Source organism: Lytechinus pictus, chromosome 3, assembly GCF_037042905.1.
Source record: "Lytechinus pictus isolate F3 Inbred chromosome 3, Lp3.0, whole genome shotgun sequence".
Classification (NCBI taxonomy): domain Eukaryota; kingdom Metazoa; phylum Echinodermata; class Echinoidea; order Temnopleuroida; family Toxopneustidae; genus Lytechinus; species Lytechinus pictus.
In genome coordinates, this window is record NC_087247.1 from 42,358,255 (window position 1) to 42,373,076 (window position 14,822).

The 14,822-nt window shown below is 35.7% G+C and overlaps 1 protein-coding gene across 1 annotated transcript; it reads left to right on the plus strand.

The window, feature by feature from the left end:
* Positions 1–1,120: 1,120 nt before the first annotated feature.
* On the plus strand, positions 1,121–11,137 carry LOC135153608 (natural resistance-associated macrophage protein 1-like). Its single transcript, XM_064097099.1, has 4 exons — positions 1,121–1,225; positions 4,865–5,102; positions 7,213–7,335; positions 9,571–11,137. The coding sequence occupies exons 2-4, from the start codon at positions 4,887–4,889 to the stop codon at positions 9,697–9,699; spliced, it is 468 nt and encodes a 155-aa protein (XP_063953169.1). The 5' UTR covers positions 1,121–1,225; positions 4,865–4,886; the 3' UTR covers positions 9,700–11,137.
* The last annotated feature ends 3,685 nt before the right edge of the window (positions 11,138–14,822 follow it).

The following is a 14,822-nucleotide window of genomic DNA, read 5'->3' on the forward strand; positions in this document are numbered from 1 at the left end:
TTATCTTTGTATTATGAGTGATGGGGATATGAAGGAGCAAATTATCATGAGAGCTGCGCAGGTTGTGAGAGTGTCTGTGAACTTTTCTTTGTAAAAGCTCAGAAATATAACTGGGGGCTTGGCCACTTATTGCCTTGTATACGATTAACAAAATCTTGAAAGATATTCGTTGGCGAACTGGAAGCCACAAGTATGAAATGGGGCTGCACAGGCAAAAGCACGATCTCCCAAAGTTATCTTTGTATTATGAGTGGGGATATGAAGGAGCAAATTATCATGAGAGCTGCGCAGGTTGTGAGAGTGTCTGTGAACTTTTCTTTGTAAAAGCTCAGAAATATAACTGGGGGCTTCAGTTGGCCACTTATTGCCTTGTATACGATTAACAAAATCTTGAAAGATATTCGTTGGCGAACTGGAAGCCATAAGTATGAAATAATGATAACATAAAAAAACGGAAAGTGGGGATGTGACATCATCAGCCCATCTAATGAATATTCATGACGACTGTTTTCACAAAAAGATATTGCTAAAGCCTAAAAACTTTCATCTTCAATAACTTTATTATTTGTGATCCGATTTTGATGAAAATTTCGGCAATTTGCTCAGTGAATTCTACTCTACATATTAAGATATAAACATTTTCAGCCCGGACCATCCCTTTAAACTATAAACGACGGTTGAATTGGCAGCTCACCCCACTGTTTCCACCCCGGCCCACCCCCCCCCCCCCTGTATTGCGCAATATTGTTCAGCCGTATCATCATGTGTGTGTCACGGCGTCACGTGAGTCGTGAATTGTTCCGAGAAGAATCAGGGGCCGATTGCACGAGAGGGTCTTTCCAAGGACCGTCTTTCGTGTCGCCCATCTTTTATGATGCGCTATAAGCGGGGTGTTTCTGAAATTTATGATAAACAAATAAAATTCGTAAGCTTGCTTTTAAATCAAATTTTATACAATTTCATGAGATATCACATCATTTTATAAACAAATATTTTGTTTATTTTAACGGACAAATAAAATATATTTGCAGATAATTTATTTGAAATGCGTTCACATGGCGTATCATAAAAGATGGGCGACACGAAAGACGGTCCTTGGAAAGACCCTTTCGTGCAATCGGCCCCAGAGCTAGAGCCGAACAAGCCGTGCGACCAAGTCGGAGAGTTGACTCCCGGAGTTGACTTTTAGTTTTAGAGGATAAGAAGCCCAAGTAATGCACTGGAAGTAAGTAATACCTTTACCAGCTTTATTATTCAATGTTAGAATGCATAATATGATATTTTGTCACCAGTTTACCTCAAATTTGTCTGAATTTTTGTATGAACATGACGGGAGCGAGGACGGACATGACGGAGGGCACGGTACCGTACCTCAACTTCTCAAGCGATGTTCGTGCAGGCTCCACTCCACTTCACTACCGCTAAGTACCGGCTAGCGGCACTTGTTCACTGCAACCACCCTGCCTGTGGGGAATCTACAGGTTGGACTATGGCATGCCAATGCTGTACAGAGCACACACTTAAAAAAATGATTAAAATATCACTTTTGTGACCAAAATTACTAATTTCCGTACAATTGCAATTTATTTTTCATTAGTGATTTGGGAATAATTTTTGAATTCACTAGAGCGCTCAAAAACTTGAATTTTGGGCATATTTTTGTGTACGCCCTCTATTGGTGGAAAATAATATGGCAAGAAAATTTTCATTTTTTATCTCTTTTTTTAATTAAGAAAAAAATAATTTAAAGAATCAAATTTACTTAAGGGCCAAGTTGTATGACGAATAGGTGTAATGAAAACTGTCAGTGTAAAAAAATCAAGCATTTGTCCCAAAGAAAAATAGAAAATAAGCCAAACATTGCCATCCTTATTTTGCCACACATGGAGATATAACTGAGAACAAGGTTATAACCTTGTTCATTGAATGAGTGGCTAGTGGTAGTGAAGTGGAGCCTGCACGAACATCTAATCGCTTGAAGTAGGAGGCCACTTGATTCAGTTTCACTATCAATTCCGTCCCATGGGCATACTCAGTGTTTATGCACACGCAGCACTTATTTCCGATGGGGATATCACACAATTCTGGGATAGGGCCTACAGTACAGATATTCAAATTGCACAGGAACTAAATTCCCAGGTAGACCCTCGCATGCTTGTGTGAGTGACCCTACCGCAGTTTTCACACATATTTGTGTGCAAGGTTAGGTAGGAGAATAATAGTTTAGACCGGGGGGGGGGGGTATTCAAATTATTTTTTGATGGGGGTGTGCCTCATGAAATCCTGAAATGGGGGAACTGACCACAAGGGTAGGGATACGGGGTCTTACTCTTAGGAATTAAATACTGGTAACTGGGCGGTGTGAAAAACATGGTCTACGGAACGGGATTGCGGTACGGTGCACGTACGCTAGCGCTGTGCATGTATTATGGGCACTAGCGGTGCGACGGTGACCTAGCTGCTGGCGAAGGGTGTTCTGAAGCCGTGCATGCATCTCTCGCTTGCAGTGCTCGGGCTGGTCAATTTTGGCAGGGCAAGGGAACTGAGATGTTCCGTAACGAGGGTCTTGCGAGCAGGGCTGGGCAGCTTCTGAACGGAACTTTTGTCATTCAAAGTATCTAGAGAACTGAAAATCAGGTCTGAGAATAGGGGTCATCAAAGCGGCACGTCCCCGTACCACCAATATGTGTGAGTGCCCCCCCCCCTCCCCCAGGAGTTTAGAAAGCTCTTAATTTGTCATATACATCAAAATAATCCTCGGAAAGAGTTCCATATCATTTATGTCATTTATATGCACCCTCCACTATTGCTATTAAAAAAAAATAGCCTTCGGTCGAAAAAAGGGCAATTGTTTTGATGGCCTGGGGTGTAGCAAAAAATGGGGTAAGGTTATTTTAGGGGGTAAAAACTGAAAGATTCATTTTTTGTTGAAAAATTAATAAATGGGCAAGGATTTGTGTAACATGGTATGATTGTCTGGCACATTCATCATTGTGGTGATAACTGATAAAGGTCTGCAAGCGTAGACTATACTATGTTATTACACGTGACCACTTGTACTGAGAAAGCTATATGGCTGTCGTCGATATGACGTAGCAGTGATTGTGTCGTTGCAGCTAGCCTAATAAATGTCTGTTGTGAATACGTTACAAAGAACTGCCTACTGGACTTTGATTTATATTCAACATAAGTTCCAACCAATCATAGGCACCCAAGCTGCAATAGAAACATGACGAATGATCAAGCTTTAAATCTACTATCCCAGGATGCCAACACTTTGTGAGCTCTCGTATTTCTAAGTAAAAAATCACTGAGATATACAAGAGCTCACAAGCTGGACCATCAAATGACTACTGGAAATTTGCATACAAGTTCTAAAGCTAAAAATAAAATAGTGTGATGCCATTTACCTAAAAAGACCATCTGCAAATTTCAATTTCACCATGTTAAAGCAGAAAAACAAGAACTTGCATATGGGCCTATGAATGTACAGTAGGTGTACTCCTTATCCATTCAACACAATGGTCGGAATATACGGGGGCGACGGGCGATTTTGCCCCCATGACAGCCCAAATCGCCCCTAAAAATACTCAAAACCCAATGCTTTGGGGCGACTATTTCAGAATCGCCCCAATAAAATACCATCGACAATGTAAAAAATACTTCACATAATTACGTTCTCCGCGGAGCAAGCGCATCTTTTATATCGCCCTTGCAAGCTTTAAGTTGAACGGTCGATGCAATATCCGAACCTTCCGTAACACCGGAAGCTTTGCGATTGTAAATAAACGCGCAATGCAATATGGGATGCGGAGTACGCATAGTTTTAGCACAGGGTTTTAGAATTGTTGACGCACTTGCCGCATGGCTTATGTACATGTACGCGTGCATGATTAGACTGCACAGCTGGTACTGAGACCACGTGCATCGTACGGTATATTATGTGTACTAGGCATGCACAGAATTGTATGCGATCAGCTGGTGATTGTTACAGCGCTGATTATTGTCGAGTCGTAGTGCGAGATGGATAAGTTTCTAATTCGAGTTCAACCTGGCTCTGCCAAACGGCCAGAGCCAGCGCCAGAAGCCTCTCCAAATCGAGTTACTGTTGAGAAGGATAAGCCAAAAAAGAAATAGAAAAAGAAACAGTTCTGTACAGAGACAATCGACAATAAAGTCTTGGGGCCTCGATTGGCTCAAATCTGAAGTGTGTGAAGCTGAAGGCGACTCTGGTGCACTAGCGTACCTACGTCCTGCGGGGGGGGGGGAGGGGGCGGGGGGGCAGTCTGCCCCCCCTGACGAGTCACAACCCATGCACTTTTTTTTTTTTTTTTGCTTGTCAATTTGTTTTCTAGTACGAAATCCTATATTTGTGGTTGAAGACCTTTTTCTTTTTTGCTTGTCACATTTTGTCAAAATCCTAGGTACGCCACTGCTCTGGTGGGATCACTGTTGTTTATTGCAAGGCCTGTAGCCTACAGTAATTACAGTTAAAAATGTTCTGAGCTTTTAGGCGTCACAGTGAGTCTCGGAATGTCAAAAGGTAATTGCTGATATGCAATAAAAAAGTAGCCCCATGAATTAGAAAATAGCCCCAAGATATTCAGTGGTAGCCCCAATGTAAAAAAAAAAAAGTAGCCCCTAAAAAAAATAATTAATTCCTACCCTGCAATGGTCGCTGATGCCCTATTGATTTGCCTCAATGCCCCCTTTCACTGGCCTTGCAAATTTGATATTTTTGTACCCTGTTTAATTTTTCCCATAATTTGCCCTTTTGAAAAATGGCCTTGCCCTAGAAATCTTAAGAATTTAAGGCTTGAGAGTGTGAGACCTGTGATAACAATTCACACATTCCTCATTCTAGGTTATTGTTGAACCAAATATAAATGACAGTACTTGACAGAGGAGCATCACCCATTGAAGGTAATCAGCTTCAAGACTACCCTGGACCAATGGATGATACTGGAGAGGAGTCATGTGATGCTATCATGAAGGATCCTCGAAATGGATCCTCTGAGAACCATAGTACACCTACAGTAAAGGAAAGTGATCCTGGATTCGAGATGACTCCTGGTGCAGTTCAAATACCTGATAGTGGAGCAGTAAGTCCCAATTTAAATTCTTGATCATTCTTTAATTTAAGTAATTCCTTTATGTAAGGTACTTTAATGAGACACAACATGTGCTGCACTCAACTCAGGTGAGGTGAATGTGTAGATGGCAGGATTTTATTCTTTGAAATGCTTGTGCAGTGTAATGGCTTGTCAGGCTGAAGCCAGGCCAGGTGGGTGTTTCATAAAGCTGTTCGTAAAGTTACGATCGACTTTACGCACGACTGGAACCTGTTCTTGGGTCATATGAGGAGGATATCAGATAGCACAAGAAAGGATCACCAGTCGTGCGTAAAGTCATTCGTATCTTACTAACGGCTTTATGAAACACCCACCTGGGTAGTAATATCCAAGTACTCTACCTTTGAAAGTGCCAAGAGATTTTAAATATATGTAGGTCATGATATGATGTATAAAAGAACCAAGTATTATTTTATTGTCTAAAACTTTTTGGTCAATTCTTGAAATCACCAACATATTTTAACTTGAATTGTCTAAATTCAAGAAATGATAGCTACTACTCATATGAACAGTTTCTTAAAATTGTTGTATCATAATAGTATGGGTAGCATAGAAATGACATAAAACTGTCATATTTATAATTTTTGAACTTCACACAGAAATTTTCTGTATGGTGTATTAATTAACTGATCTTTAATACAGATTTCTGATCTCAAGAATTTTTCCCTCTTTTTAATTAACTAGGGTCCTGTATATTGTAAGCGATATAACAATATACAGTGCGTATCAAAAAAAAGTTTACACTTTGAAAAAGCCCTGGGAATCAAAAAATATACAACATGTGGGTATTTTTTTCACATATAATCTTGGGTTTGGGTCTCATCTATCCAATGAAAGTAAAAGTTTTGACAGAATGTCACACTTGAGTGAGCACTGTTCATTTTTGTAAAGCTCGCAGAAATCTGTTTGCGCAGAAATGCTCTTTTTCACGCTGTGTTAAGGGGAAAGGGCGAAATCAAACTTACCCTGCGAAACATTTCTCATACATTACCCTTGCACTTTTAGTCAATAGAAATAAAACGGATACATTCAAGCATTTTGTAACAATTTTGCCACCCAAATTGAAATTTCAACACTTAGTAAGCACAACCTTTACCTTTTTTGTGCCAGCTGGATCTCAGGACATAACTGAATCTGAACAGAAGTTTATATCAGACATCTCCAGCATTTTTTGACTAAGTTTTTGTCATTTAAAGTAGGTTTACATTTTATTTTTCATTTAATACTTGTTTCTCCACACTTTTCCCAAGCTTGACAATGATTAACAAAATGAAAATCAAGCCTAAGCCACTTTATGTAAATCACAGCTCAGTGTAAAGCAAATATCGTCACGATGGCCTCGGTGTGTGGGGGAGTGTGGTGGGGCGCAATGCACTCTTCGAAGTGTTTTGGGCAAGGAAACAAGTTAAAAAAGGTAAAAGATGTCTTCAAATCAATTTTACTAGCTAAATTCCACGTGTTCTTCATGATTAAGGTTTACTTTTATTTGCATAAATATTTCAAAGCTCTGCGCAAATCATTTTTCACTAACTTTTCAAAAAGTAAGTGGTGCTCACTCAAGCGGGAATATTTTTCGACAGTTATATCGTCATTTGCTTAAATGGATCTGTACCAATGTTAAAGAGTGAAAAAATCTTCAGGATATTACAAATATAAAATTTTACAGGATTTTTTCTAAGTGTAAACTTTTTTTTTGATACGCACTGTATATATAATTGTAATTCTATAGCAACCTACATTTTCAAAGTTAAAATTAATTGTAAATATTTATTCATAGGACCTTATTCTGGGAGTATTTAGTTATCTTAATGAATATTTTGTTGGTGTTTCATGTTGTGCTTCAAAGAGAGACAAAGTAATATTATATTTTTGTGTAAAAAGTAAGTTGTACTAGTAACATAAAGCTTAAGCAATAGCTTAACAATTTCCTAGACTTTTCTTGCCCTAGTATACTGTTGGGCAGTGTTCTTATAATTAAAGTGTAATTATATGTCATTATGCCATCAGAGGAAGCATTTATACTAAAATGAGACAATGTCATTTGTAGAGCCATTATTTTACTTCCTGTTATGTCTTGTAGACCAGCTTTAGTTTGAGGAAATTGTGGGTTTTCACCGGTCCAGGTTTCCTGATGAGCATAGCCTACCTTGATCCAGGAAACATAGAGTCGGATCTTCAGTCAGGTGCTGTAGCTGAATACAAGGTAATTCATTCACTGATCACCTGATAAATGTCATGATGTGATCCCTGGTGCTCATGTGATCACTGTAAAATATTTAGGTACCGGTAATAAGGAAGATAATGCAAACATGAAACTCATATTAAAGCACTGTGCCTTTTTGTATGATCAGTTTATTTTGAAATTGATAAAGACATAGAATGCTCACAATACAGAGACAAATAATCATCATAATTATTGCACATGAACCATAATATTATTATGTTTGATTTGAAATTTCTTTACTGATTTTCAAAAGGGGGTGGAAATGTAAATGGGCATTCACCTTGCCTGAATGGGTTGGTGAATGTACTTGTTAAAATTTAAGTGAAAAGCATGATGTATTTTTTGGTGTCTCTAATAAATATTGCTAAAATCTTTTGTCCACTTTAAAGATTGCTACATTTATTAGAATGACCCAAATGTTTTTGGGATCATCCATATGTCTGTCCATCCCATTATCACTCTCGTATTTACTGAAGAAATATTTGAGGGATCATCTTTCAACTTGTTCCAAGTACGCATATAAGAATGACAATGAATTTGATTTAGGGGTACCAAGGTCAAAAGTTAAATGCCACAGCAGTCAATGTCATTATATTGAAATGTCGTATACTTGTGATCACTGAGGTGTGTGGATATGTATAGATACTAGAGTGGAGATAATATAACGGGGCTCACAAGGTCAAAGGTCACAGATGTTATTGTGTATATAAAAATGGCATGTTATTGCAACTGGAGAACAATTTGACAGGTCATTTTTAGTCAAGGTTTAACATTTTAGAAGTTACAATTCAGACTTGACAATATGGGAGGCATAAATCTGGACTGTACGCAGTCAAGAATTTATCTGGTTTCTAATATAATCTGAATATCGCTTTTGCTTAGATTTTTTTCACTGTTTTGATTTTCCCCAAGTTAAATGTTTCCTTGTTCGTCATTTGTACAAAATTATTTGTATGCCTCATTAACTCTGCTATTTAGCCCAACATCTAAACTCAAATGGATCTCATTTAAAAAAGCAAACAATTTGTGACAGTAAATGGATCTAAATCAACACCATTTAATTAATGCAGTAATTGTTCTGAACAAAGGTCAAGTGAATTGCTGTTTTTTTTCTCTCCTGCACTCTTTTAACTTAACTTATTTCAAGCCATGATAATTTATGATCTATTAGTTGGTTGATATTTCATTCTACTGGATGTTTTAGCATGGTATTGGTAATGACAGACTAGCTAAGAATACCCAGAAATACACAATTCCTTTCCTATGATTCAAACATTTCAAGTAAAGTTGTAGTAAAAATCCCAAATACTATTTTTATAGGACTTAAACCTTAAGTTAATTGTTGTTAAAAGTGATTTTAATTATTCAAAATGGGAGACCTTTAGTGTTGTATTTGCACTATTTCTAGGGATTGTTCAAGAAATATTCATGCATTGATAATTGGAATAAATCTTGGTTCTGTTTTGAGATTACCATGTTACAATCATTGAAAGATAAATTTCCATCATCAAGTCTTGGATAGTAAAATCACATTCACATAACTGCTTCAAAAGCTTCGTTTTCATGTGCCAATTTACAAAGTATAGACCAAAAAATAGCACAGAGAAAAGACATACATGTATGTATATCTAAAGCCTCTCACTTAAAATATGGAATTAGTGGTTAAATCCCCCAGAAGTTAATGTCAGTGTTCCAATTAATAGCTACATTACATAGTTATGAACTGGATTGGACATACACTTTGGCGATAAATCTCTTAAATGTGTTATTGTGTGAATGATAGAAAATATGAATATTTTAGCGGATTTTTTTTATTTTACTTGAAAATCTACTTTTGTTAGGATCCTGACCAAGTTGATAACTATTTTATCATGTAAAACTACTTATGTAGTTTCCTGAAATCTGTAATATAATTGTTCAAAAGGCCCTTTTTACAAAAGAAAAAGAAAACATCAAATTGGCTCCAGAGACAAAATTTTGAAATTTGAAATTCACAAAGAATCCATGGATGAAATAATTGAACAGTTTCTACAATTTTATAAGAACGAAATGTCAGATAATCTCCAGTAATCTGTCATTTTAAACATTTTTTACAATCTTCAGAGCAAACTGCAAGAATTAATCAAGAGCAAAATCAAGCAAAGGAAACAGAAAGCTAAAGCAGTATTCAGACTCTAAGATTATATTATTTTTTCTTCTCCTTTTTCGCCCTAGCTACTATGGGTATTAATGTGGTGTACAGTGATGGGTTTAGTGTTACAGCTACTTGCCGCCAGGTTGGGATCTGTCACAGGTCAGTTAATCCTTTTTCCCATTTATTTGATCAAGGTCAATTGCCTTTGATGTTAAGAGCAGTGAAGTTTATTTAAAGGACATGTACACCCAAACAAAAAGTGGATTTGAATAAAAAGAGAAAAATCCAACAAGCACAACACTGAAAATTTCATCAAAATCAGATGTAAAATAAGAAAGTTATGACATTTTTAAGTTTTGCTTAATTTCACAAAATAGTTAAATTCACATCCTGGTCGGTATGCAAATGAGGGAACTGATGACATCACTCACTCACTATTTCTTTTGTATTTTATTATATGAAATATTCTAATTTTCTCCTCATTGTCATGTGAAACAAAGTTTTATTTCGCCCTGAACATGTGGAATTACTATTGTTTAACATTTTATGTTTCAGTCAAGTTGGTCTCTATTGTCAAATCTGTAAAAATTGAAATATTGTATAATTCAAACAATAAAAAACAAAAGAAATAGTGAGTGAGGGACATCATCGATTCTCTCATTTGCATGTAACTAAATTGTGCATATAACTATTTTGTGAAAAATAAGCGAAACTTTAAAATATAACTTTCTTATTTTACATCCGATTTTGATGAAATTTTCACCATTATGCTTGTCTGATTTTTCTCTATTGATTCAAATCAACATTTTTCTGAGGTGGACTTGACCTTTATGGTGTGTGACTTTGATGATATATACATGTATGTGCTTTGTACTTTATTTTGAAAGTTGAAACAGAAATGGAATGATGATGAAAGTTGGTTTGTTTGTTTGCTTGCATTTATTTCTGCGTTCAAAAACACAATACAAAAATATTTACAATTACAATATACAAAATAATTCACAATATAAACAATGTAGTCATATTACATGATAAATACAAATAAGAGTGTGAGTATAAATTAATCTTTTATAAATGTAAACATATATATATAATGTAATAAATGAACGCAGGAGACCACCATCGTGAGCGGTAAGGCTTGAATTGATGGCGGCCTCATAAAAAGATTCGTGACTTAGATTGATATTTACTGGTCAAGTGGGTGCATTGCAGGTGCAGGTGCTGTATAGCAGTTGAGTAAAATCAGAATGTTAAATAGCGAATGTGGATATTTGAGTGAATGTTTTAATTTGGAGCGAGGGGTTGATAAGATTGAATGATAGTTTTCTTTAGAGTGGCTTTTAATGAGTATATGGTAGAACAAGTTTTAATATTGTTTGGAAGATCATTCCAAATGTCTGGACCATGATGTCGAATTGATTTAGAGGCAATTAACAGTCTGGGGTTAGAGAGATGAAAGTTTCCGGATATGCGCGTTGGGTAAGTATGGACAGAACTATTAAATTTAAACATGTTATCAAAAGACGAAGGGAGCAGATTGTTAATATATTTAAACATAATTATAGCTATTTGAATAGTATATAAGTCGGCAATTTTTAATGTCTTTTGTTTAAAAAATAAAGGATCGGTGTGAGCCAAATAATGCGATCCTGTACAAATGCGAATTGCTCTTTTTTGTAATTTAGAAATAGAAGTAAGTTTTGTGGAACCACAATTAGCCCAAACAACGTTACAATATGTTATATACGGGAGTATTAACGAATTATACAATAGAAGTAAAGTTTTATGAGGTAAAATAAATTTCAACTTGGAAATTATTCCAATATTTCTCGAGATACATATGATGATATGGTGCAGATGTTCATTCCAAGACAAAGCTTGATCTATGATGACGCCTAAAAATCTAGAGTGAGTCTTCCGCTCTAATGGTGTACCGTCAATCTGTAAGTGAATTGGAGTATCGGTAATATGAGAATGTTTAAAATGGATGAAGTGGGTCTTTTTTGAGTTCAAGGATAGTTCGTTTGCTTTAAACCACTGTGAAACTTTAATCAATTCAAGATTTAATATGTTGTTTAGGGAAGTTATATTTTTATGAGAAAAAAAGATATTTGTGTCGTCAGCAAATAATACAAATGATAAAATAGAAGATGTGTTGATAATATCATTGACATATAATAAAAATAAAAGCGGGCCTAGAATGGAGCCTTGAGGGACACCACATTGAACTGAAAGTGAACTAGAATCGTTGCCATTAAATGTGACATATTGTTTTCGATTTATTAAATAATCTTTAAACCAAAGGAGTGATTGACCTCGTATACCATAATAATTAAGTTTTGAAAGTAAAATATTATGATTAAGTGTATCGAACGCCTTACTGAGGTCACAAAATATACCAATGACATGCTCTTTGTTAGCTATGGCGTTTGTTATTTTATCGTAAATTTGAATTAAAGCCAAGTTTGTTGAATAATTTTTTCTGAAGCCATATTGATTAGAAATTAATAAATTGTGTTTGTTGATAAATTCATAAAGTCTATTATATACTATTTTCTCGAGGATTTTGGATATACTAGGGAGTAGAGATATAGGGCGATAATTGCTTATTTCATGAGGATTGTCTTTTTTAAAAATTGGATTGACTTTGGCGATTTTGAATAAGTCAGGAAATATACCTTGTGATAGAGATTTATTAAAAACATGACTAAGAGGGTTTGCAAGCGGGTGAATTATTTCTTTTAAAAGAGACATACTAATCTTATCATGCCCATGAGATTTTGAGCTATTAAGAGACCTTGTAATGTTGAGAATTTCTGTGGGGTTCGTAGGGTTCAAGAAAAATGAATGTGGATTAGGTTCGGGGAGATAATCCGTGAAATGCGCATTTTGGCTATTGATCTTGCTTGCAAGTTCGGGTCCGATATTTGTGAAAAATGAATTGAATGAGTTTGCGTGAAGGGAAGAGTCAACTTTGGTACCATTTAAAGTGATATTATCGGTAGGTGGGGGATCTGCATTTGTTCCCATTACTTCTTTGATGATTTTCCAGGTAGTATAAGTATTTGAACTGGCATCTTTTATTCTATTAGTATAATACATTTTACGTGATAAACGAATTAATTTTGTTAACTTGTTGCGATATACTTTGTATTTTTTTAAATTGGCTTCAGTAGGATTGCGTAAATGTGACTTGTAAAGGCAATTACGTGTCTGTATCGATTTTAATAAACCTTTTGTTATCCAGGGTTGTTTGGGTGTTTTTCGATTATTTTTTACCTTTCCTATGGGAATATTCTTTTCATAATAATGTTGTAATTTATTATTTAGGAGATTATACGATGTGTTTGCGTCAGTTTCATTATAGACATCCTCCCACCCCTCAAGTAATAAGTCTTGCTTCATTAATTCAATATTACGTTTAGATTCTTTTCGATATGAGCGTTGGTTAAATGATTTGGGGCACGGTAATTTCAATTCACAAGTTAAAAATATTGGTAGGTGGTCTGAAACTTCAGAGCATAAAATTCCTCCTATCATTTTGTTATTTATGTTGCTATGTACGTTGGAAAAAATATTGTCAATTTGAGTAGATGAATTTGGGTTGATTCTAGTGGATTTATTGATGAATGAATGGAAGCCGAATGAGTACATTAGTTTCATAAAATTGATTGAGTGATTATTGTCGACTGAGGGTAGGAAATTGATATTAAAATCTCCAAGAATAAAAGTATGTTTATTTTCATTTCCTATTGCATATAAATATTGCTCTAGTTCCTCATAAAACGAATCAAAATTAGAGCCTGGTGGTCTATAAATCAAACCTATGATGATATTTTTAAATCCTGTGTTTTCAATTTCAATGAACAAAGACTCTGCATGTAAGAGTTTCACATCGGAACGGATCTTAAATTTCAGTTTATCAATAATATAGAAGGCCACGCCTCCGCCTCTTTTTCCTTTGCGGTCTGCCCTTATCAACTTATAATTTGGTAAATTAAACAAATCTGGGGAATTATCATGCAACCATGTCTCGCTAATACCTATAACAGAAAATTTGAAATTATTTAATGTGTGTAAGAGATTTTCAAAATATTCGAAGTTTCTATTGAGACTTCTTAAATTTGCATGTAAAAGGGAAATATGATCGGGATTACTATCAGACATGTTATTAAATTCTTGAGGTGTATAGTATTTGCTGTCATGTGAATTTTCTATGTAATTATCAAGAATAAAAGAGAGGGACTCCATCAAAATTGATAAAATGTAAAGTACCTAAGTAAGGGGTCAACTGCAAGGGTGCTTGTGGTGTAGGTGCGTTTGCTAGTGATTGAATGGGTGTTCATGCATATCTGTGGTGCAAATGTGCAGTCAATATCAATGTAAATTACATGTACAAAAATAACAAGACCCATCTTGGTCAGCAAAAACATATCATTGGAAGAGTAGAGCAGAGCTCAACCACCCAAGTACATATAAGATTTGAAATCATTACACAAAAAAAAAATATATATATATATATATAAGCGGTCACATGAAAATGAATTAAGAGTATACCCAGAAATATGCCTTAAGATGATGTGAGGGATATTTAATACAAAAGTTAGGTACAAGTCTAGCGAACGATTGAAAAAAGAAAAAAAAAATATTGTATCAATCAATTTTAAATAGCAGATTCATGCCCAGGGTAGGCCTATCGAATAATCACTTTACTCCTGCTTTGGCGAGCATATATTCGTGATAGTCATGCATGACGGAGTTGCCACGCCTTCTCTGAACAGACACGGGGTTGAACATGTGCTAGTTAATAATACACATGGATATCGGGCTGATTTGGAAATAATTAAATGTATTAAAGCCGGGTGTAAAGCCCACATCAGTCAGTATTCAAATACCTGACCCGTTGGGCGTTTGAGTGAATTAAAAGCAAAAATAGGTGTGCGTTAATCATGCATGAAATAGCCCGCCTTCTCTGATTAGACAACGCATGTACAAGATATCTGGAGATACACTAAATTAACATATTTAACATGGCAATGTTATCGGTAAGGCATATTGAAATTAACCCATGCATATAATAGCGAACATATTAGTTGAATAGATGGACGTTTGTTCATGCATGTATATAGCCACACCTTCTCTGGCAAGGTTGCATGCGTGTTTTCGATCATAAAGCGAATCTGAGACACACGTAGGCATGGTGGGTGTATCTTCATGTTCAATAATGGATAGCCACGCCCCCTATAATCAAACAGCGTTTGTACATAAGGCATGCAAGCAAGCGACTGGTGTAAATGTCATATCATGCATGAACAACGAAATGAACTACAAC

Bases quoted from the DNA above. Each gene is read 5' to 3' on its own strand.
- LOC135153608 (XM_064097099.1), top strand. From the start codon at position 4,887: ATGACAGTACTTGACAGAGGAGCATCACCCATTGAAGGTAATCAGCTT. The intron at 5,103-7,212 runs GTAAGTCCCAAT...TATGTCTTGTAG, and splicing joins AAATACCTGATAGTGGAGCA to ACCAGCTTTAGTTTGAGGAA. The intron at 7,336-9,570 runs GTAATTCATTCA...TTTTCGCCCTAG, and splicing joins GTGCTGTAGCTGAATACAAG to CTACTATGGGTATTAATGTG.